The sequence below is a fragment of the Tamandua tetradactyla genome, chromosome 2, assembly GCF_023851605.1.
Source record: "Tamandua tetradactyla isolate mTamTet1 chromosome 2, mTamTet1.pri, whole genome shotgun sequence".
Taxonomy (NCBI): Eukaryota; Metazoa; Chordata; class Mammalia; order Pilosa; family Myrmecophagidae; genus Tamandua; species Tamandua tetradactyla.
Genome location: NC_135328.1, coordinates 77981844 through 78006356, shown reverse-complemented (window position 1 = coordinate 78006356; position 24513 = coordinate 77981844). Strand labels below are relative to the sequence as shown.

General features: G+C 36.7%; 1 protein-coding gene across 2 annotated transcripts in view; it reads right to left on the bottom strand.

Annotated features, from left to right (window-relative positions):
- The window catches only part of HAUS6 (HAUS augmin like complex subunit 6), an 81225-nt gene extending 57586 nt beyond the window's left edge, over positions 1–23639 (bottom strand). The window contains exons 1-4 of one of the 2 annotated variants that reach the window (XM_077148075.1): positions 23159–23639; positions 19786–19881; positions 18115–18193; positions 15855–15987 (exon numbers count right to left, since the gene is read on the bottom strand). In XM_077148075.1, the coding sequence (XP_077004190.1) occupies positions 15855–15987; positions 18115–18193; positions 19786–19881; positions 23159–23286 (436 nt within the window). In that variant the 5' untranslated portion in view covers positions 23287–23639. The other variant, XM_077148077.1, reaches the window with a different exon arrangement.
- Between the last annotated feature and the right edge of the window lie 874 nt (positions 23640–24513).

The following is a 24513-nucleotide window of genomic DNA, read 5'->3' as shown; positions in this document are numbered from 1 at the left end:
TGTTCCCTGCAGGCTGTTGACAGTGCATAAAGGCTGCAGGCACTAACCTTCATACTCAGGTTACCCCCACTCCCCTGCCCAGTGTGTCGCTCAGACTCATCCCATCCCCTCTGAGCTCTGCACATCAGTTTACGGGACTCCTAGACCCACGCATGTACACAGGCCCCCAGTCACATCACTCAGCTCTGGAAACCTCAGTCCACAGCAGTCCTAGAACCATGCACACACACAGCCCTCAGTCACACTTTCCACCTCTGAGAAAGTGCTGACCTGCACAGCCGGGTCACATCTGCCCCCAATTCACAAAGACATAATGCCGACCTGTTACCACAGCTCCACTTGTGCACAAAGGGCCCCATGCCTTAGACCAGCATATATCAGGGTTACACCCCCAGACCGGTGCACCTGCACAGCTACTTCATCCCTGGCCGCTGGGCACCCACATTCACAAGCAACAGCGTAACATCCCTAACCTGCGCCTATACCTGCCCTGAAACATATCACTGCACTGCAAGTCCCACCCCGTACCCTGATCCCTGCTGTACAATCACCCCACAAACACAAGGCCTTAGATGCTGAAAGAAATCAACTCCAAAAATAAATCAATCAAGATATTTACAAGCCACAAAGACAGCAGAAGATCACTAAGCATATCGAAATGCAGACATATATGCCCCTGCCTGATGACCAAATTAAAACACCAGAGGAGACACAGACGTCGGAACAATGAATCAAAGATGTTCATACAACTCTGCTTAATAAAATAAGTGGGATGGTAAATGACATGAAGGAAATAAAGAACACAGTATAAAAGAATAACGAGGAACTGGAAAGAATAAATAGGAAAATAGCAAATATCACAAAGATTAAAGACTCTGTTGAGCAAATAAAAAACATACTAGAGGACTTCCGGGTCAAGATGGCGGGTTAACAATGTGCGCATTTTAGTTTGTCCTCCAGAAGAACTAGTAAATAACCAGAAACAGTACAGAACAGCTCATGGGGCCACGTCAGTGGCTGGACACACAACTGGACCAGCTAGACCGGCTGCGAGCCCCCACAGAACCGTGAGTTCCCTAAAATGCGGCGTCCGGCGCCCCTCCCCCACAGACTGCTTCCCAGAGGGGAAAGGAAAGGAACTTTACTAGCAGCAGGGATTGAACACAATTAAACGCCAATGGTGGAATTAATTAACAAATTCTGACTACTAAAAATAAGCTGCCAGCTTAGGTGAACCTGCTCAAAGCAGAGGTTGCTCATTTTTGCCCCGGCACCAAGGGGGCAGGGCTGACGGAAAAAGGGGGGAGAAAAAGAAGGAAACAGAGGTTTTTGTGGCTGTGTTTCTACAAAGACCTGACTGCCTTTGGATATAGTGGCAGGACTTCTCAGGCTGCAACTGCCCCAGGCATAGGCAGAAGTGAGCTCTTTTGGGGACTTGTCTGGAGCCTGTGCCTTCCCCAGGGGAGGGGTGAAGCTCAACTCAGGTGGAATCCCTCCCTCAAGGAATTCAGACACCAGGGCTTGGTAATTTGAAGCCATTAAAACCAGCCTACAACCTCTCCTCTGTCTCCACCATGCCCCCAACAGGGAGAGTCTGCCAAAGTTAAAAGTACCGCATCATTTTATGCTGGTGGGACCTGCAGGTAGACAAGTGCCACATACCGGGCAGGATAAGAAAAACAGAGTCCAGAGACTTCACAGGAAAGTCTTTCAACCTGCTGGGTCTCACCCTCAGGGAAAACTGATGCAGGTGACTCTTTCCTCCTGATAGGAGGCCAGTTTGGTCTAGGCAAATCTGGCTGGGGTATATAATATCTAAGTAGACCCTCCTGAGGGTGGCAGGGGAAAGGTACCATACAATCAGGGCAAGAAACAAGTAAACAAGAACTGAAAAATTCATCTCTGTTAAACAAAACTTAAGCTAGAGGTTGAGATAAAGCTGAACTGAATGTCAAAGAACAGATAAACAACAAATTCATCCAGCAAGAAAACCTTAGGTAAAAGAAATGAAAGCAATCTCCAGAATAAACTAATTAAGGTAATCAAATGCCTAGACGCTAGCAAAAAGTAATAAATCACACTAGGAAAATCGAAGATATGGCCCACTCAAAGGGAAAACCAACAATTCAAATGAAATACAGGAGCTGAAACAATTAATTCAGAATATACGAACAGACATGGAAAACCTCATCAAAAACCAAATCAATGACTTGAGGGAGGATATAAAGAAGGCAAGGAATGAACAAAAAGAAGAAACTTTTAAGTCTGAAAAAACAAATCACAGAACTTATGGGAATGAAAGGCACAGTAGAAGAGAAGAAAAAAACAATGGAACTCTACAATGGTAGATTTTGAGAGACAGAACATAGGATTAGTGAACTGGAGGATGGAACATCTGAAATTCGGCAAAAAAAAGAAAATTTAGGGAAAAAATGGAAAAACATGAGCACGGATTCAGGGAATTGAAAGGCAATATGAAGGGCACAAATATATGTGTTGTGGGTGTCCCAGAATAAGAAGAGAAGGGAAAAAGAGGAGAAAAACTAATGGAAGAAATGATCAGTGAAAATTTCCCAACTCTTACGAAAAACTTAAAATTATAGATCCAAGAAGTGCACCACACCACAAAGAGAATAGATCCAAATAGACATACTCCAAGACATTTACTAATCAGAAAGTCAGAGGTCAAAGAGAAAGAGAGAATCTTGAAAGCAGCAAGAGAAAAGCAATCCATCACATACAAGGGAAGCCCAATAAGACTATGCACAGATCTCTCAGCAGAAACCATGGAGGCGAGAAGACAGTGGGATGATATATTTAAATTATTAAAAGAGAAAAACTGCCAACCAAGAATTCTATATCCAGCAAAATTGTCCTTCAAAAATGAGGGAGAAATTAAAACATTTTCAGACAAAAAAATCACTGAGAGAATTTGTGACCAAGAGACCAGCTCTGCAAGAAATGCTAAAGGGAGCACTAGAGACAGATATGAAGGCAGAAGAGAGAGGTGTGGAGAAGAGTGTAGAAAGGAAGACCATGAGTAAAGGTAAAAAGAAGGAAAATTAGAAGGACATGTAAAAGCCAAATGGCAAAAACCCCGGGCAGTAAGAACACTGATGTTGATGGATTAAACTTCCCAACTGGAGGACATGGACTGGCAGAATGGATTAGGGAACGGGACCCATCTATATGCTGTCTCTACTCAAAGGACATAAGGGCAAGGACACAAACGGAAATTTGCACACCAATGTTTATAGCAGCATTATCTGAAATTACCAAGAGATGGAAACAGCCAAAATCAACAGAGACGGGTGGCTAAACAAACTGTGACATATACATACAATGGAATATTATGCAGATGTAAAACAATAAAGTTATGAAGCATGTAACAACATGAATTGACCTTAAGGACATTATGCTGAGTGTGATTACCGAGAAACAAAAGGACAAATATTGTATGGTCTCACTGATGTGAACCGACATTCGAGAATAAACTTGGAATATGTCATTGGTAACAGAGACCAGCAGGAGTTAGAAACAGGTTAAGATAATGGGTAATTGGAGCTGAAGGGATACAGACTGTGCAACAGGACTCGATACAAAAACTCAAAAATGGACAGCACAATAATACCTAATTGTAATGTAATTATGTTAAAACACTGAATGAAGCTGCATCTGAGCTATAGTTTTTTTGTTTTTTTGTTTGTGTCTTTTGTTTTTTTTTCTTTTTCCTTTTCTTTTTTCTTTTTTTATTATTATTATTTTTATTTTTTTCTCTATATTAACATTCTATATCTTTTTCTGTTGTTTTGCTAGTTCTTTTCCTAAATCGATGCAAATGTACTAAGAAATGATGATCATGCATCTATGTGATGATGTTAAGAATTACTGATTGCATATGTAGAATGGAATGACTTCTAAATGTTGTGTTAATTTCTTTTTCTTTAATTAATAAAAAAAAAGAAGAATGCTATTCTATCTTCCTTAAATGTTTGATTGAATTTACTGTCAATAAATTGGATTGGAGTTTTCTTTGTAAAAAAAAAACAAACAAACAAACAAAAAACTCAGAAATGGACAGCACAATACTACCTAACTGTAATACAAATACAATTATGCTGAAACACTAAATGAAGCCAAATGTGAGAAACATAGAGGGAGGAGGGTTGAGGCATAAATGAAATCACAAAGAAAGATAGACGATAAAGATTGAGATGGTATAATCTAGGAATGCCTAAAGTATATAATGATAGTGACTAAAGGTACAAATTTAAAAAATGTTTTTGCATGAGGAAGAACAAAAGAATGTCATTACTGCAGGGTACTGAAAATAGATGGTAATTAATATTTTAAAATTTCAACTTATATGTGAGACTAAAGCAAAAAATGTTTATTTGGTACAAATTTATACTTTGACTAGTGTATCTCCATATATAACTTATGTTGATAGTTGGCTGAACACTTAAGTACATGGAACTTTGTATAGGACATGAGATTTTGTTGGTTTGTCCAGGGGATGCCCTGATGAATCCCAGACTGATTTGATCAGTGAATGGAAAAGTATTTGCAAAGTCGCCTTCGGGGAATGGTGAGAACAGGGGAAAATTCAACTTCCCCAAGTTGAATTCTTGATATTCTCACAAGCAGTGTGGGCAACCAAAGCTATAGGCTGAGCCCCCGTCTTGGGGTTTGTTCATATGAAACTTAACCCCACAGGGGATTAGTCAAGCCTACTTAAAATTAGGCCTAAGAGTCACCCCCAAGAGAACCTCTTTTGTTGCTCACATGTGGCCTCTCTCTCCAGCCAACACAGCAAGCAAACTCACCACCCTCCCCCATCTATGTGGGACATGACTCCCAGGATGAGCTGAGATTCAGCATCAAGGAACTGAGAAAAACTCTAGAATGAGCTGAGACCCAGCATCAAGGGATTGAGAAAACCTTCTCGACCAAAAGGGGGAAAAGTAAAATGAGACACCTTCTCGACCAAAAGGGGGAAAAGTAAAATGAGACAAAGTTTCAATAGCTGAGAGGTTCCAAACAGAGTCGAGAGGTTATCCTGGAGGTTATTCTTATGCATTAAGTAGATATCACCTTGTTAACCAAGATGTAATGGAGAGGCTGGGGGAAACTGCCTGAAAATGTAGAGCTGTGTTCCAATAGCCATGTTTCTGGATGATGATTGTATAATGATATAGCTTTCACAATGTAACTGTGTGATTATGAAAACCTTGTGTCTGATGCTCCTTTTATCTACCTTGTCAACAGATGAGTAGAACATATGGAATAAAAATAAATAATAGGGGGAACAAATGTTAAAATAAATTTAGTTTGAAATGCAAGTCATCAATGAAAGGGAGTTGTAAGGGTTTGGTATGTAAAATTTTGTTTTTGTTTTATTTTTCTGTTGTCTTTTTATTTCTTTTTCTGAATTAATGCAAATGTTCTGGGAAATGATCATGATGATGAATATGCAACTATATGATGATATTGTGAATGCTGAGTGTATGTGTTGGGAATGTTTGTGCTTCTTTCTTGTAATTTTTTTTTAATAAATAAAAAATTAAAAAAAAAAACATCCTAGAGGCACACAACACCATATCTGAAGAGACAGAAGAAAGAACAAATAATATAAAGGACACAATAACTGCCCCTGAAGACTCAAAACAGAAAATGGCAAAAAAGATGGAAACATTTGAATTGAAACTCAGAGAAATGATAGACAAAACAAAGCACACAAACAGAAGAATCACTGGTGTCCCAAAAGAAGAAAAGAGGAGTAAAGGGCTAGGACGTGTAGTTGAGGATGTAATGGGGAAACGTCCCAACCCTCATAAAAGACATAAATGTACAAGTCAAAAAAAAGAATTCCAAACAAAATAAATCCAACCCAGCCCTTTCCAAGACGCATACAAATCACTCTATCAAATGTTGAAGAGAAGCAGAAAATCCTGAATGTAGTAAGAGAAAAACAATCTACTAAATACAAAGGAAACCAAGTAAGTCTGAGTTCAGACTATTTAACTAGCACCCAGGAGGCAAGAAGGCAGTGGTATGATATATTCAAGATTCTGAATTCTTTCCCCAGCAAAATTCTCCTTCAAATCTGAGGGAGAGATTAAAGTTTTCACAGACAAAGAAGTCCTGAAAGAATCTGTCAACAGGAGACCAGCTCTACAAGAAATACTAAAAGGAGCTCTGCTGGCTGAAAAAAAAAGACGAGAAGGAGGTCTGGAGGAGGGCACAGAACTGAAGAGTACCACTAAGGGTAATCTAAAGAATACAAAGTCAAAGAGGGAAAAGAATACATAAATCTGACAAATAAAATTTAAAAGTTAGGATGCTGGATTCAAGAAATGCCTTTTTCAGTTTGGTAGTTCCTCAGGAAGCTAAATATAGAATTGCCATATGACCCGGCAATACCATTCTCAGGCATCTACTCGGAGGACATGAGGGCAAGAACACAAGCAGACATTTTCACACCAATGTTTATAGCAGCATTATTTACAATTGCAAAGAGATGAAAACATCCAAAATGTCTATCAACAGACAAGTGGCTAAACAAACTGTGGTATATACATACGATGGAATATTATGCAGCTGTAAGACAGAATAAACTTATGAAGTATGTAACAACATGGATAGACCTTAAGGACGTTATGCTGAGTGAGATTAGCCAGACACAAAAGGACAAATACTATATGGTCTCACTGATATGAACTGACATTAGTGAATAAATTTGGAGAATTTCATTGGTAAAAGAGGCCATCAGGATAGAAATAGGGTAAGATATTGGGTAATCAGAGCTGATGGGATACAGATTGTGCAACAGGACTGAATATAAAAACTCAGAACTGGACAGCACAATACTACCTAACTGTAATACAATTATGCTGAAACACTGAATGAAGCCAAAGGTGAGAATGATAGAGGTAGAAGGGCTGGGGGCATAAATGAAATCAGAAAGAAAGATGTTAAAGTTTGAGATGGTATAATCTAGGAATGCCTAGAGTGTATCATGATAGTGACTAAATGTACAAATTTTAAAAATGTTTTTGCATGAGGAAGAACAAAGGAATGTCATTACTGCAGGGTGCTGAAAATAGATGGTAATTAATATTTTAAAATTTCAACTTATGTGTGAGACTAAAGCAAAAAATGTTTATTTGGTACAAAATTTACTTATGTAGATAGCTTGATTGAACACCATAAGTACTTGGAATCTTGGTTAGGACATGAGATTTTGTTGGTTTGTCCAGAGTGATGCCCTGATGAATCCCACAGTGATTCGATCAATGAGTGGAAAAGTATTTGCAAAGTCCCCTTCGGGGAATGGTGAGAACGGGGAGAAATTCAACTTCCCCAATTTGAATTCTTCGTATTCTCACAAGCAGTGTGGACAGCCAAGGCTACAGGCTGAGCCCCCAGTCTTGGGTTTTGTTCATATGAAACTTAACCCCACAAAGGATAGGTCAAGTCTACTTAAAATTTAGGCCTAATAGTCACTCCCAAGAGAGCCTCTTTTGTTGCTCAGATGTGGCCTCTCTCTACAGCCAACACAACAAGCAGATCACCACCCTCCCCCTGTTTACATGGGACATGACTCCCAGGGGTGTGGACCTTCCTGGCAATGTGGGACAGAAATCCTAGAATGAGCTGAGACTCAGTATCAAGGGATTAAGAAAAACTCTAGAATGAGCTGAGACCCTGCATCAAGGGATTGAGAAAACCTTCTGGACCAAAAGGTGGAAGAGTGAAATGAGACAAAGTGTCAATGGCTGAGAGATTCCAAACAGAGTCCAGAGGTTATTCTGGAGGTTATTCTTGCACATAAGTAGATATCACTGTGTTATTCAAGATGTAATGGAGAGGCTGGAGAGAAGTGCCTGAAAATGTAGAGCTGTGTTCCAGTAGCCATGTTTCTTGATGATGACTGAATAATGATACAGCGTTCACAATGTGACTGTGTGATTGTGAAAACCTTGTGTCTGATGCTCCTTTTATCTACTTTGTCAACAGACAAGTAGAACATATGGAATAAAAATAAATAATGGGGGAACAAATGTTAAAATAAATTTAGTTTGAAATGCTAGTGATCAATGAAAGCGAGGGATAAGGGTATGGTATGTATAATTTTTTTTTTCTGTTTTCGTTTTATTTCTTTTTCTGTTGTCTTTTTATTTCTTTTTCTGAATTGATGCAAATGTTCTAAGAAATGATGAATATGCAACTATGTGATGATATTGAGAATTACTGATTATATATGTAGAACGGAATGATATGTTAATGTTTTTGTTTGTTAATTTTTTAATTAATAAATTAATTAATTAAGAAAAAAAGGAATGGTTACTAATAAACAAACAGGAAACTATAAATGTTGGAGAGGATGTGGAGAAACTGGGACACTTAGGTATCGCTCATGGGAATGTATAATGATGCAGCCACTATGGAAGACGGCTTGGTAGTTCCTTAGGAAACTAAATATCGAGTTGCCCTATGACCCAGCAAACTTAGTATACACCCAGAAAAGCTGTAAGCAACAACACAAACAGACATTTACACACCGATGTTCATAGCAGAATTATTCCCAATCGCCAAAAGATGGAAACAAACCAAATGCCCTTCATACAGACAAGTGGATCAACAAAATGTGGTATGTACATACAAAGGAATATTATGTAGCAGTAAAACAAAATGGCAAGATAGATGAGCCTTGAGGACATAATGCTGAGCCAAATTAGTCAAATACAAAAGAATAAATACTGTATGATTCCACTTTTATGACCAGCATAAAGATATAATCAGAGGCTTATAACACAGAATATAGGGGACTTAGAGATACATAGAAGCTAGAGACAGGTGAACGGTTAGCTAACGAAGTTGAACTCCAATGTAAGAGAATAAGTAGGAGCAAAGATGATTCTCTAGTGGGTCAATAAGTAATATTACCATATTGAAGATGAACAAGATTGAAAGGGGTTGTATAAACCTACATATCCCACTGACTGACACTAGAAATATGAATGAGTTCTCGTAAGAATTACTTCAAAGATGTATTCTTGTATAAAGACTGTTTAAGTTCAGCGTATGGGGGAAAACTGCTATTGCATGCTATGAGCTATGTTCAAAAGGAAACCATCAGTACAACCACAGCAACAGCAGAGGTAAATAATGGGGTGAGGGACAAGAGTTAAGAGGAGGTTTAGATTTCCTAGTTGGTGAAGGCGTGTTTATTGGTCTTCTGTGTCTTGGGAACAATGAAATTATCTAAAATTGAAAATGTTGATGGACTGTGGACTTTGGGCCCTCTACATGATGCCCAATGAATGCAGGGGGCTGACGGATACATTGACAGAGAAGTAGATTGGCAAACGATAGTTGTATACTTATGAATGAAGGTTGCGCTGCTACAAAAAGGAACAATATTGTGAGGTATGCAATGATGTGAATGAACATGTGGGACATTTGGGGGAACAAAATAAGCCAGAAACAAAAAAACAACAATGGTATGGTCACCTTTAGAAAATGCTTTTAAGAATACAGGGGCCTAGATTGTAAGCTTTTAGAGGAAACACACCTAAGTCTGGAGTGGTGATTATTACTTCTGGATTTTGAGAGGCTGTTTTACATATATAACCTTATATTAGAGATAAGAATGAAGCTGAACAGCTAGGAGTTAAAGTCATTCAGAACACAGGGGTAAGGAAGACAGTGTCTAAATTTTAGAACCACACATACTCTTTGAGATCAATGGAAGAAAGGTTTATTTGATCTGTAACTGAAATTTTCTGTAGTGCATAATCTAATTCAACCTATCTGTACAGCTCATTTGAACAACTGAAACACAGGAAGCCCAGAATAAGAAGGTGGTCCTTTAATCCTGTATAGATTATTATACTGTCTGGAAACATCCAAGAGTATATTAAGCAAATAATCAAAAAGTATTGGTAAAGTCATCAACAGATAAGTAGCTAAACAAGCTGGGGTATATACATATGATGGAATATTATGTAGCTGTAAGACAATAAAATTATGAAGTACGAAACAACATGAATGAACCTTGAGGACATTATGCCAAGTGCCCCTGAGGACAAATACTGTATGGTCTCACTGATATGAACCGAAATGAACTTGGAGAATTTCAGTTGAGAAAAGAGACCATCAGGAGATAGAAACAGCATATATTGGGTAACTGGAGCTGAAGGGATACAGATTGTGCAATAGGACTGATTGTAAAAATTCAGAAATGGATAGCACAATACTACCTAACTGTAATACAATGTTAAACACTTAATGAAGCTGAATGTGAGAATGATGGAGGAGGACTGGGGGCACAAATGAAATCAGAAGGAAAGATAGATGATAAAGACTGAGATGGTATAATCTAAGAATGCCTACAGTGTATAATGACAGTGACTAAATGCACATATTAAAAAATGTTTTTGCATGAGAAAGAACAAAGTAATGTTGATATTGCAGGGTGTTGAAAACAGATGGTAATTCATATTTTAAAACTTTAACTTATGTGTGAGACTAAAGCAAAAAATGTTTATTTGGTACAAAATTTACATTTTGAGTAGTGCATTTCCTAATATAACTTATGTGGACAGCTTAATTAAACACCGTAAGTGCATGGAACCTTGAGTAGGACATGAGATTTTTGTAGGTTTGTCCAGAGTGATGCCCTGATAAATCCTAGAGTGATTTGAACAGTGAATAAAAAATTATTTGCAAAGTCCCCTTGGGGAATCGTGAGAAAAGGGGAAAATTCAACTTTCCCAAGTGGAGAATTCTTGATATTCTCACAAGCAGTGGGGACAACCAAAGCAATAGGCTGAGACCCCTATCTTGGGGTTTATTCATATGAAACTTACCCCACAAAGGATAGGCTAAGCCTTCTTAAAATTAGGCCTAAGAGTCACCCCACAGAACCTCTTTTGTTGTTCCGATGTGGCCTCTCTCTGTCAGCCAACACGACAAGCAAACTCACTGTCCTTCCCCTCTCTACATGGGACATGACTCCCAGGGGTGTGGACTTTCCTGGCAACATGGGACAGAAATCCTAGAATGACCTGAAACTCAGCATCAAGGGATTGAGAAAACCTTCTCAAACAAAAGGCGGAAGAGCAAAATGAGACAAAAAAAAAGTACTAATGGCTGAGAGATTCCAAACAGAGTCGAGAGGTTATCCTGGAGATTATTCTTATACATTTATATAGATATCACCTTTTTAGTTAACATATTATAGAGAGACTGGACGGAATTGCCTGAAAATGTACAGCTGTGTTCCAGTAGTCCTGTTTCTTAAAGATGATTGTATAATAATATAGTTTTTACAATGTGACTGTGTGATTGTGAAAACCTGTGTCTGATGCTCCTTTTATCTACCTTATCAACAGATGAGTAAAATATGTGGATTAAAACAAATAATAGGGGGAACAAATGTTAAAATAAATTTAGTCAGCTGAAGTGCTGGTGATTGGGGAGGGGGAGGAGGAGGGGGCATAATATGTACGAATTTTTTTGTTTTCTTTTTATTTCTTTTCCTGAATTGATGCAAATGTTCTAAGAAATGATCATGGTGATGAATATACAACTATGTGATGATATTGTGAGTTATTGTTTATATACCAAGAATGGAATGATCATATGGTAAGAATGTTCATGTTTGTATGTTGTCATGTTTAAAAAAAATTTTTTAATTAAAAAAAAAAAAGTATTGGCAAAGTCCAGAGAGAGGGGAAAGACTATCGAACTATTAAACCTTACCAACAGGGAATCCCCTGATACTGTGTCACACCTTAGGGATACTCAAATCAAGAGGCCATGATGAGGCTTAGTCATGTGAAGCTTACACAGGTAGCGGAGAAGCTTAGGCTACCTATAGACATGCCTAACAGTTACTTATGGAGGACCTCTGTTGTTGCTCAGATGTGGCCCCAGTCTCTCTAAGCCCAACCTTGCATGTGAAATCATTGCCCTCCCTGCTAGGTGGGACATGACATCCAGGGGTGAAAGTCTCCCTGACGACATGGCAGATGATGCCCAGGGAGGAATCCAGACCCGGCACCATGGGATCAACAATTACATCCTGACCAAAAGGGGGAAAAGAAGTGTAATTAATAAAGTATCAGTGGCAGAGAGAGTTCAAATAAAGTCAAGAGACTATTCTGGAGATTGCTCTTAATGCAAGCTTCAGGTAGACCTGATACCTATCATAACCTGCCAGTCCCCAATCAGGACCATTCCAGCCAATCCTAAAGAACACCTAGGGCAATATATAAGATTCCACAAGGGTTCCATGCACTACAGTAACTTTCCAGAAACCTACAACCTCCAGATGAGTCCCTGTTCCAGATAAGTACTGAAACCTAGCCCAGCCTCTCCAGAACATCAGATAGTTCCATTTCTCTACCCCATGTTAGTGACAGACCCTTCCAATATCATAAATTTAGAATTGCCATAGCCCAAACAACCCTAAGGAGAGGTATGGAAAGATCAAAGGTGATGGTGGAATTATACATAGAAGATAGGACGTAACAAATTAATATGAATGCTGAATCATTAAACTGATAACTCTTCTAGCCTCCAGTTAGAGCAGCTAGAAGTAAAAACCTAAAATTTGAAACTGTAACCTATGTCAAAGTCTGAAATATGTTCTACAACTAATTGTGGTGCTGTGCTTTGAAATTTGTAGCTTTTTTTGTATGTATGTTACTGTTCACAAAAAAAGAAGGAAAAAAAAGTCGATTGTGATGATAAAAAAGTATTTAAGCCCTCTGGCCTCCCATACTCTGGAGCAGCATGAGATGATGGTATGGTGGCCCATGACAAACTCTGGGATCTATCCTGTAACCACTTTTTGAAGAGTGCTTTGGAAATTATCGCTTTTTTATTTCTTTGCTTTGTATATATGTTGTATTATATAATTTTAAAAGTTAAAAAAAAAGTCATTGGAAAAAAAAAGCACATGAAGAGATGCTCATTTTCACTGGCTATAAGGGAAATGCAGATCAAGACTACGAGATACACCACCTGATACCTAGAAGAATGGCTGTGATTAAACAAACAGGAAACTGTAAATATTGGAAAGGATGTGGAAGAACCGGGACACTAATGCACTGCTGGTGGGAATGTATAATGGCGCAGCCACTGTGGAAGACTGTTTGGCGGTTCCTTATGAAACTAAATATTGAGTTGCCCTATGACCCAGCAATAGCACTACTTGGTATATAAACAGAAGAGCTGAAAGCAATGACACAAACAGACATTTGCACAACAACGTTCACATCAGCATTACTGACAATCACCAAAAGATGGAAACAAACCAAATGCCCATCAACAAACGAGTGACAACAAAATGTGGTATATACATACAATGGAATATTATGCAGCAGTAAGACAAAATGACGTCCTGAAGCACATGACAAGATAGATGAGGCTTGAGGACATAATTCTGAGTAAAATGAGCCAGAAATAAAAGGATAGATACTGTATGATTCCACTTTTATGACCAGCATAAAGGTATTATCAGAGGCTTATAATACAGAATATAGGGGACTCAGAGATACATAGAAGCTACAGATGGGTGAACCATTAGCTAATGAGGTTAAACTCCAATATAAGTGAAGGCGGTTCTCTAATGAGTCTGTAAGTAATATTACCATATAGAAGATGAACAAAATTAAAGGGGTGTCACAGATCTACATATCCCAGTGATTAACACTAGAAATATGAATTAGTTCTTGCAAGAATTGCTTCAAAGATATGATTCTTGTACAAAGAGTGTTTAAGTCCAGGGTACAGGGGGAAAACTGCTATTGCATGCTATGAGCTATGTTCAAAAGGAAACCATCAGCACTACCACAGCAATAGCCAAGGTAAATAATGGGGGGAGGGAGAAGAGTTAAGAGAAGGTTTAGATTTACTATTTGGCAAGGATGTGTTTCTTCGGTGGTCTTATCTATGTAAGAGCTCTCTCTATATATATTCTTTAACAATTAAAGGGATTTTTCCTAAAGAAAAAGAATAAAACAACTTTAAAATCTCAAAAAAAAAAAAAGAACTAGGACAATCCATGCTTAGAAGTCTTGTTTCTAACACGTGATACACAATAAACCCTTGTTAAATCAAATGTATACATTTCATATAAAACTAATTTGGGTTATGCATAATAGGGGCAGATTACTATAGAAATACTGGTAAAAATGCTTATGTTATATTAAACTTAAAAATATATAAATGCTTATAAAGCAGGATCATACACAAGTTAAAAAGAAAAAAATATGTATAAAAGATAAAGTAGGAAAAAAGTTTACATGTCACATCACAGAGAAGGGATAATAAATAAGAACTCTTACAAATGAAAAAGACCAATAACATAAAAGAAAAAAGGAAAAAGGATACGAACACTAAGTACCAAAAAAATACAAATTGCTCTTAAACATATGGATCAATTTTCAACCTCTCTCATAAGACAAATACAAATTAAAATCACACTGAGATTTCAGTTTTAACTCATTAGACTGAAAAGATAAAAGTGCCTGATCATACTCTATATTGGTGACCCTTTGGGAAAACAGACACTCCATATACTGGTGGTAGAAGTATAAACAAAAGTATAGAAAGAAGTATAACATCCGTCCTCTATGGAAAATAATCTGGTAATAACTACAAATTATAAATGCACAATTCATTTGACCAAGCAATTCAATACACACACACACACACGCACACACATCTGACCATACACAAACTGAAAAGTTTGGGGAAAAAAAGCCAAACATCCATCAGCAGAAGATAGAATAAATAAATTATGGTATATCCATTCAATGTAATATTGTACAGCTCTAAAGAGAGAGACAATAAGGAAACACTCCATGAACTGATAAAGGATGATCTCTAAGACTTACAGTTAAGATGCAAAACTGTACATTTGTTACCATTTACATTTTTTTAAAAAGAATATATACATATTTGCTTATATTATTTATTACAATGATTGCCTCTAGGAAGGGAAACTAGGAAGTTAGAGAACAGAGGTGGAAGACTTTTCACCTTTTGATTTTTGAACCATGAGAATGTACTATCTAAAATAAATAAAATGGATAGTTAAAATAAATGCACTAAAAAACAAAATGTCAGCAATGGCTATCTCTGGAAGCTGGAAAATGGATGGAGTTTATTGCTTCAAAATTTCTGTATTTTCCACATTTTTAAACATAGACCAATTAGAGAGCAGCATATTTAATGAGCTACAGATAACATCTTTTCTTAAATATTAGTTTGAGAAATCCAATTTTTTTCTATGAATTAGCAAAATGATCAAATACTTTTAAAACAGCAATTTCCAACATAAAAAATTTCAACACACTGCCAGTAACCAAAATAAATTTCACACTGAACACAACACTAAAGACTGTATAGAGCAGGAGTCAGCAAACTATTATCTACAGGCCATTTGAGGACCAATGCCTGATTTTGTGAATTCAGCAAGCTAGGATAGGTTTTTATATTTTTAAAGGGTTGCTTAAAAAAAAAAAAACAAGGAGAAATGTGCACCAGAGACCCTGTGTGGCCTGCAAAGCCCAAAATATTTAGGATCTGCCTTTGTACAGAAAAAGTTTCTTATCCTCTGATTTAGAGCATAATTAAATAATCTGACTAGTTCTTCTTACGTTCTTTCTGAGAGGATTTTAAGTTATAGTCCCAGTAGGATATGAAGTATTTGCTTTTTGAAGTAATTAATATTTTTAACTTACCATGCTTTATTAAAATCTCTTGATGGTTTACAAATTGTAAATAAAAATTTAAGAATCAAAACAAAAAAAAATTACTCTATAAGCTGAACTTACTTTTAGAGTTGGCCTTAATATATTTTATTGCAACAAATTTTGCAAAATGGTACATCAGATGAATGAATTTAGGACCACCAGGATAAAGAAATAGTGAACCAACAACTTGAGGAAAGCTACTTCCACATTCAGCCTATGGAAAAAAGAAATAAGATGATTTGAAGACCTTTCCAACAATAACCCTTATATTTACATCATACTGTTTTGAAGCAATTAAACAAATGTATATAAGGCTTAAACTGATTTCGAAATAATTTTTAAACAATATACTAGACTAGAAGTCCACTGCAATACAAACTGTAGGTGCCTACCCTAATCTCCTTGCACACCAATCCAAAAGCTTTCAAGTCTACCCACCTATGACTATGCCTAAAGGCTTGTCTGGCCCACAGAAACTCCTCTCAGCCTTTATACACAAGGCAGACACAATTGCTTTTTGAGGTAATTAAAGGATTAGCAGCCCACAGATCAATGGCTGATAGGACAGGTGGGTAAATACCCCAGGTCTCTCTTCTCTAGAGTGAAATAACTAACTCTAAGGAATGTTTAATTGTCCCCTAGAGTTCTCTAGTAGGATTGATCCCAAATTGCTGAGAACAGTATTCTACTCAAAAACAAACACTGTATTGGCTTTCTTTCTGCCTGATTTCCTCTATCACTGGTTCCTAAGATCATCTCCCAAATAAACTAAAACTCACATCCTTATCTCAGAGTATGCTCCTGGGAAAAACCTAGCCAAGATAATCCCCTATCCACATTCTATTTTCCTACCAGAAGCAGGAGACAAATCTAGTTAAGACTAGATTTTAAGACTCCTCTAAGTTATGGCTGTCCTACAGACACAGGAGCATGCAGCAAAAGTGATAAGATAAATCCCCTCTTTCTCAATTTTTATAGAAATTAGTAAGCCTGAGCTCTATTTTAATCTTTATTTTCCTGGAATGTAACTGAGAATAATGTTCTGCATCATACAATTCTAAATGTTTTAACATATAAAAAAGATTTAACCCATTGCTTAGCACACAATTTATGATCAAGACATGTCAGCTGCCTTTACTGGAGATGAGTAAAAAGCAAGAGTAAGAATCTGAGCCAAATATCTAGAAGTGAAACATGTAACTAGGGCAGCAAATTGCAACCGTGAAGGAACACACCCTGCAGACAAGAGCTATAAGGCTGACGATGGCAGAAAGGAAAGAAGAGAAGAATCTGGGTCCTCAGTGCCATAGTTCAGCCCAGGGTTAACTAATCCTTTAGCATCTTACCTTTGCATGTGTTATTAGGTACAATAATAAAGGTCCTTAATAATTAAAAAAAAAAAAAAAAAAGATTTTGAACCCAGCATTTTCCTTGCTGTGTTTGAAACAGCTACAAAGAAAAGACCCAGCATAGCAAATTACCACTGAGGCTTTGAGAACATAGTGTAATGCTTACACATATGTTCTGAGTCTAATTCATCTTTCTATACCCAGCATCTAGCACAATGCCTGACACGCTGTTTAACATGTTTAATGGTTTCAATAACTTAGTATCAATGAAAACAAAACTTTGCCCCAGTGAAATTCTAATTTACTATATTTTCAAACCTACATAAAGAAGTGTTCATGTGGTTTCATAACATATACAGATCTATAGTACAGTACATCCAAAATTATTAAAACTATAGGCTTTCAAAATGCTTATCAATTTTGTGGAAATAAAGAAAAAGGTAGCAGGTTCAGGAGCCCCAATATACTCTCTAGAAGTACAAGGATAAAAAAAGAAATACACTTAATGAAGACTATAAAGGTTTCTAAAAGTGTTAAAGTGATAAAGTAGATCAACCTAAAGCTCTAAAACAGAGGGGTCAGAATTTAGCTTAACACTCCCAGGTATTCCATAACTCTAACATAAAAGGACTGATCAGGATTATTCCACCACAAGTGTGAACTATCAAAATTTTGATAGGCCTTGGTCACAAAAATTAATCAAATGTCACAATCATTGACATTATCGGGGGAAGCAAGCTAAAAGTCTACGGTCCAAAGTGTTCTTTAAACAAAAACATAATAAACTCCCAGGATCTCTAAAACCTATTTCCAGTACACCTAGTCAGCAAAGCTAGTTTCTCAAAAATTTATAGAATATTAACCAAAACCTATTCAAAAGTACTATTCCAATTAGTATTTCCTTGCTTATACCATTAGCATCCAAAAAAACTTCACCTCTAAAAAATTAATATAACTTCTTTGTTTGCATCTTTCAGAAAGAAAATACTTACAGAAATCTTTTTTAACCATTCACAGCAGTGTTTCCGGAACTCAGCATCACTTTTTTGGTCATATGGAGGCCAACAAAATCTTAAAAAACAAAAGCAGGAATGTTAGAATTATAAGCAAAATTAAAAAGACCAAATTTATCTCCTAAACTAGTAATATTACTTCCAAATGGATGAAGGCTAACATTCTTAGATTTCTGCTAAAAAGAAACACCAACCTCTGAGAAACTGGTTTTTTTCTTCATAAACACCTATAGGGCTGAGTTCAATTTAGTGCAAATAATCAATGAATATTAATATTAAATGAAGGAATGAATAGCTATTAAAATAACTGAAAATCAGCCAAAAAGGACAACATTCACAAATGGATCCAAAGAACTAATGTGTAAAGACGGGATTAATAAATTAGTATATTAAGCCTAAAAAAAAATCTTGCAGGAGAGGAACCTAAATGGTTATACATGAGGATCACTGGAGAAGGAACAATATGATAATATCTCTCCTAGAGATAAACCATATCATGGTCAGTGGATGACACTGTTTTGTGGCTATGTAACAAGAAGTAAAAACATGAAAAAGATAAGTTTTGCCTCAATTTTACTCAAACCACTTGACATTACAATATACCTATTATTTTCAGCTGATAATCAAGTTTTGTCTAAATTTTTATTCTAAGGCATAATTATTTAAGGCTCTTATACTTATGTAAAATCTATTATATATGCACAGAAAAAATTAAATACACATAGGAAAAAGACTGAAAGGTCAGTATACTCTGGTGGGTGATACTCTGGTGGGTTTAGGAATGATTTTCACTTCCTTCTTTACACTTTCCTATATTTTTTGAGTTGCTTAAAAGGAGCAGTATTGTCTTTACAATTAGGAGAAAAATTTTAAAAAATTACTTTAATATGAGCAAAGGACACCCTTTACCTCACTGATAGAAATTTTTTTTAAATGTTTCAAATATACCTGTTCTCCTAGGCACTTTGCCCTAAAAGATGGATTTGCTTGTTGCTTTTCCATATAAGCTGATGACACAACATAAATATCAAAACAAATCTGAATACTTTCTCAAAGAAGAAACCAAATCTTCTTGGTTATTTTGCAAGCAAAATAACTTGCATCAAAGATTAGTAGGTATTCATATTTTTATTTCCTTCTTAAAGTATTTAATACTCACCAGTATATAACAGTAAGTTAAACTTAATAGGAATGATTTTTGCCCCCAGCAATAGATACCTTGATTTTATATATATATATATAACTAGCAAATATAATAAGGATTTACAGAAAACTGGAAAATGAAAAAGCACAAAACAACCAGTTTTACAAAAAAGGAGTAAGAACAAAAAGTAGGGCAAAATTGAGTGCACCAGTTAATTGTTTTGCCTTATAATTAAGACCATAAAGAACATTAGGAATTAATTCTGTAAAACAAAACATTGCTTATCTAAGAAATACAATGATTTTAAGCTAAATAACAAAGAAAAATTACTCAGATTTATAAAGGTTAAGGACTAAATTTATCAGACTCAAGCCTGAGTTTCTGACATTTACTCAAAAGAATAGTCAAAGGCCAAATTTGAATTTCTGGCTTATAGTGAAGCATAAACCATTTTCAAATCTGAAAAGGATTATTTAAGAAAAGAAAATGAAGTAACTTTTCCTCACTTGAAAACTTCTTTGGTGAGAGACTGGTCCAGCGTTTGAAATAAAAAATAAGAAACTATGTGAAAGGCATCACGGTTCAGCTTGTCAAACATATTCCTAGTAATTTAAAGAAAATAGAAGCAGAGAAAAAGAAAAGGAACATGGTTAATAAAACTAAGCATCATCAAAAGTTGTGTGAGTTTGACACAAATTAGTATTTCGCATTCTCTTCAAGAGATCAATGTAAATTCATTTTTCTCATTCATGTAAAAATCTTATAATCAATAAGAAAAACATAAACAAGCTTTTATTTTCTGATTCCTAGGAAATACAGATTAAATGGAAGAAAAATGGCAGAACTTGCTTTATTACAGTGAAAACATTCTACAGAAAGGGAATGAAAGTCTAATTAGATGGAAAGAGAACCATGGCCTATGATATGATGAAAATAATATCAATCAACATATATTGAATAAACACAATAAAAATAGCTAGTATTTATTGAGAGTATACTATTTGTCAGGCATCATTTTAAGGCTTTAAAGGTAGTAACACATCTATACATCAATCAAATGAGGCTAAGTGCTGTGTTAAATGATTTAGCATAGCTTACTTCAATCCTAATGGCATTAGAAAGTAGCTCTATGATCCTTTTACAGATGAGAAAAGTAAAATTTAGAAAGGTTAATTTGCCCAAAAAATTCACATCATCAGGAAATAGAAAGCAGTGACTTGAAACAGATCATCTGACCCCAGAGCCCAGAGTCTTAACCATTAAATTTTATGCCCAGATCATCCTTACAATGTAATTCTAGCAAATCCCTTAGAGTTTTATTGTCCCAATTTCCCTAACTAGCCAAAATAAAACCTAAAGCAACATTGAAGAAAAAAGAAAACCTAAACTCTATAAAAATTGTTACACAGCTATAAGGAAATAAGAGTTAACATGAAAACCAAAGCATCAAATTTGATTCCAAGCAATCAGGAATCAAACCAAGAAGCAGTTTTTATTTTTAGTTTTATTTAAGTCAAATATTTATTTTATTTCTATTTAAGTCAAATCAAGAACAGACTTTGACTATTCTTGCCTTGCTTATGTTTCTATGCCTCTGCAACATCAAAAAACTTTATTGTCCTTGTAATGTCTCTGGTTCCCCAAAGAACACAAATGAAATCCCATTTATTTTACCACCTCTCAAACCTGTTCTTTTCTCTTTGGCATTTATTATAATTTGTAGAAAGATATTTATTGAAAGTTTCTTCACCCACTAAAATTAAAAACCTGTAAGGGAAAAATTTACATTTATTCTGTTCACCACTGTATATCCAGGTCCAGTACTGTCCTCAATAAATATTTATTAAATGAACAAACGAATAAAATTACCTCTTTCCATTACCACTACCTCTTTAGTTCAGGCCTAGCTAATTGCAAAGCTCTACCTTTCCCTTTAATTCATTCACTGCAGTGCAACCAGGAGTTTTCAAAAGCGCAAATCTTCTGGATAAATACCTTGGGTCAAATGTTTAATTTTATATAAAGTAGTTACCCGACAACATGCATTCATCCAAACTCATAGAACTACACATGAAAATAATGAATTTTATCAAACAGAAATAAAAGTGAACAAAAAATAAAAACAAATTTTTAAGAAAGAAATCTGATGCCACTTTCACGTGTAAAACACTTTAAAGTGGACAGCTGTTTCAACATGTTGGATCGTCTCCCAATAGCCCAATGAAACTTTGAAAAACTACCATCACTGACCCAGAATTTGACACATTTTGATAAATTATCAAAGGTAGAAAACAGACTATAATTGTTTTGATGGATAAACCAGAGCAAAGAAAACTAAGATTCCCAAAATATTGGAGGGCAGGATGCTGTGGCAACGGGAACCTCTCTAAGGAGAGCCTCAAAGAAGCTTCAACCTTGAAATCTGCCAGCTCAGAGAAAATGAGTCTGTGCTGAGGAGCTTCAAATCTTATAATTATACATAATTAACTTGATAAATGCTACCCCTCTAGTTAAGTTTTAGAACAGACTTCTAGACAAGGTACTTCTATATGTAAAGAGTATTAACTTTTTTTAACAAATAGTTACAAAACAAAACTTAATTACAGTTCTAAACCTTAAGAATAAAAAAGTTATAATACAACTGCAAAATGTCAAGAAGAGAGGTAAGGAAGTGTACATGAGCTAATTTAATTATCCTACAAATAACTATCTTCACTGTGAAGTTTCGCAGTGGGGAACCAAAAGAGACTTTTGAGACTGTCAGATCAAGAAATAAAGGTCTAATGCACAGCTGTGTTCAGTAGCTATGTTTCTTGAAGATGACTGTATAATGACATAGCTTTCACAGCGTGAATGTGTGATTGTGAAAATCTTGTGTCTGATGCTCCTTTTATCTACCTTTTCAACAGATGAGTAAAACATGCAGATTTAAAATAAATAATAGGGGAAACAATGTTAAAATAAATTTAGTAGATTGAAATACTAGTGGTGAATGAAAGGGAGGGTTAAGGGGTATGCCATGTATGAATTTTTTTCTGTTTCCTTTTTAATTCTTTTTCTGAATCGATACAAATGTTCTAAGAAATGATCATGATGATAAATATACAACTATGTGATGATATTGTGAATTACTGAGTATATATGTAGAATGGAATGATTATATGGTAAGAATGTTATGTTTAAAAAATTTTTAATAAAAAAGTAAAATGAAGAAATAAAGATCTAACACATTATTAAAACACAGCCACCAGAACTAAAAATACAATTTACAAAAATAAAAAGAGAGAATAGGAAATGGCCTATACATCCCAAATCCCTTAGCCTATAACGGGGAAGATAATGCTGTCTAAAATTGATGTTATGACACAAAAGTAAACAAAGCCTTTAGATTTATGGCCATATCCATAACAGAAGTGGTACTTTAATACCCTTCTCTGTTGTTGTTGTTTTAACTGTGGCGTGTCTTAAGTTCATCGATTCAAAAAGTAAAAATGTTAAACTAAGGAACAATCACCTTCAAAGGCTCCCTTGAGTCTTAAAAACATTTGCACATATTCTTCCCACGCCTTCCACTGGCAATTTGCCACCTCTTCTACTTCACAGACCACCCTCCTCGCCACCAAGGCGGGTTGATTCCAGTTTTGCCCCCACTGCAGACTCTCCTCCCTACAAAGCACTCTCGCACTGTTCTGTAATCGGCACTCCTGTCCCTGCCACCAGGCTGGCAGCTCCCCAAAGCAGGGGCTTTGGAGTCAATGCCTGTGGCACACGGTAAACGCCCAACCACTTGTGATAATGGACGGACACGGCTGGCGAAAGGACGGGTCGACCCAGGTCTTCCCGCTCAAGCCCCCGCCCCGCGGGCCCCGGTCTCCTTACACTCCGAGGTGCGCGTGCGACACGATCTTTCCACAGGCAACGGTCGCCGGGCGTGGCTCAAAGCCCAGCGCCTGCAGATACATACAGAGATGCTCCTTCTCGAAAGAGGGAACCCCGGCCAAGCTCATCCTCGCGGTCGGCAGTAATGGGAAAGAAAGAAAGGAGAGGTGCAGGCGACTCTAAGGACCCTCAGCCGCCTCCTTACGGGCAAGGCGAGGTCGCGGCGGCCCCTCCATTGCCACTGCCTCCTCCCCATCGGCCAGTAGCCATTTTGCCTCAAACTGACTGAAAGTCTCCGGGGAAATGGGGCCGCTAACAGCAGCGAGACCACAGCTACCCAAAACAAGTCAGCACAAAACAAGACTCCCGCGCTTCCGCCAGAGCAGCGTGCATCCGGGCCACGGGCTTCCGGGGGAGGAGGGACTTCTCAGCCCACTATATCTCCCGCTATGCAATGCGCCCTTCTCTCCGTCCCTCGCTCTCCGCCTGGCGGGGAACTACAAGACCCAGAGTGCATTGCCCAGCCAGAGAGCTTTTGGGCGCTTGCGCACCTTCAAGCAGTATCTTGCTGGTGCCGTTCAATAAACAAAGGATGGGGTAAAAGTAGAACGGAGTAATATCCAGCCATAAAAAGGAGTAAGTTCTGTTACATGATACTACTGGGATGAATCTTGAGAACATAATTGACCGAAATAAGCCAGACAGGAAATAACAAATATTGTATGATTCCATTTATATGAAATAGATGGAATATGCAAGTTCATAGAAACGAAGTAGATTAGAAGTTATCAGGGGTTAGGGGAGAGGGGATGGGAAGTTAGTTCTTAATGGGTAGAGTTTCTGCTTACGGTGATGGACAAGTTTTGGTCATGGGTGGTGATAATGCTAACACAACGTGGTACATGTAATTAATGTCACTAAATTGTACGTGTAAAATGCTTTAAATGATAAATTTTGTAATATATACATATCTGTGTTACCACAGTAAAAAAAATTTTTAACTGAAAAATTTAAGAAGTTAAATTCAATGTGGGATACTGGATTAGATAATGCAACAGAAAAAAAGTGGAAAAATTGGTGAAATCCAAATTAAGACTGTAGTTTGGTTTTTAAAAAAAAGATAATCAGTTAAAAAGTGGCTGGAAGGGGAAGGAGTGTTTGCTTTTGGTAGGGCTGTCTGGGAAAGCATTATTGACAAGGTGACTTTTGGATTGAGATCTCGGTGATAAGAAGGACCCAGCTACGTGATGGTGCTCTGTGGAAAGACTGGTGCAGAAAATGGTGCAGAAAAAGATGAGAATGAACTCGATGTACTTGGGAAAAGGCCATATGGCTGGAGAATATTGAACAAAGAA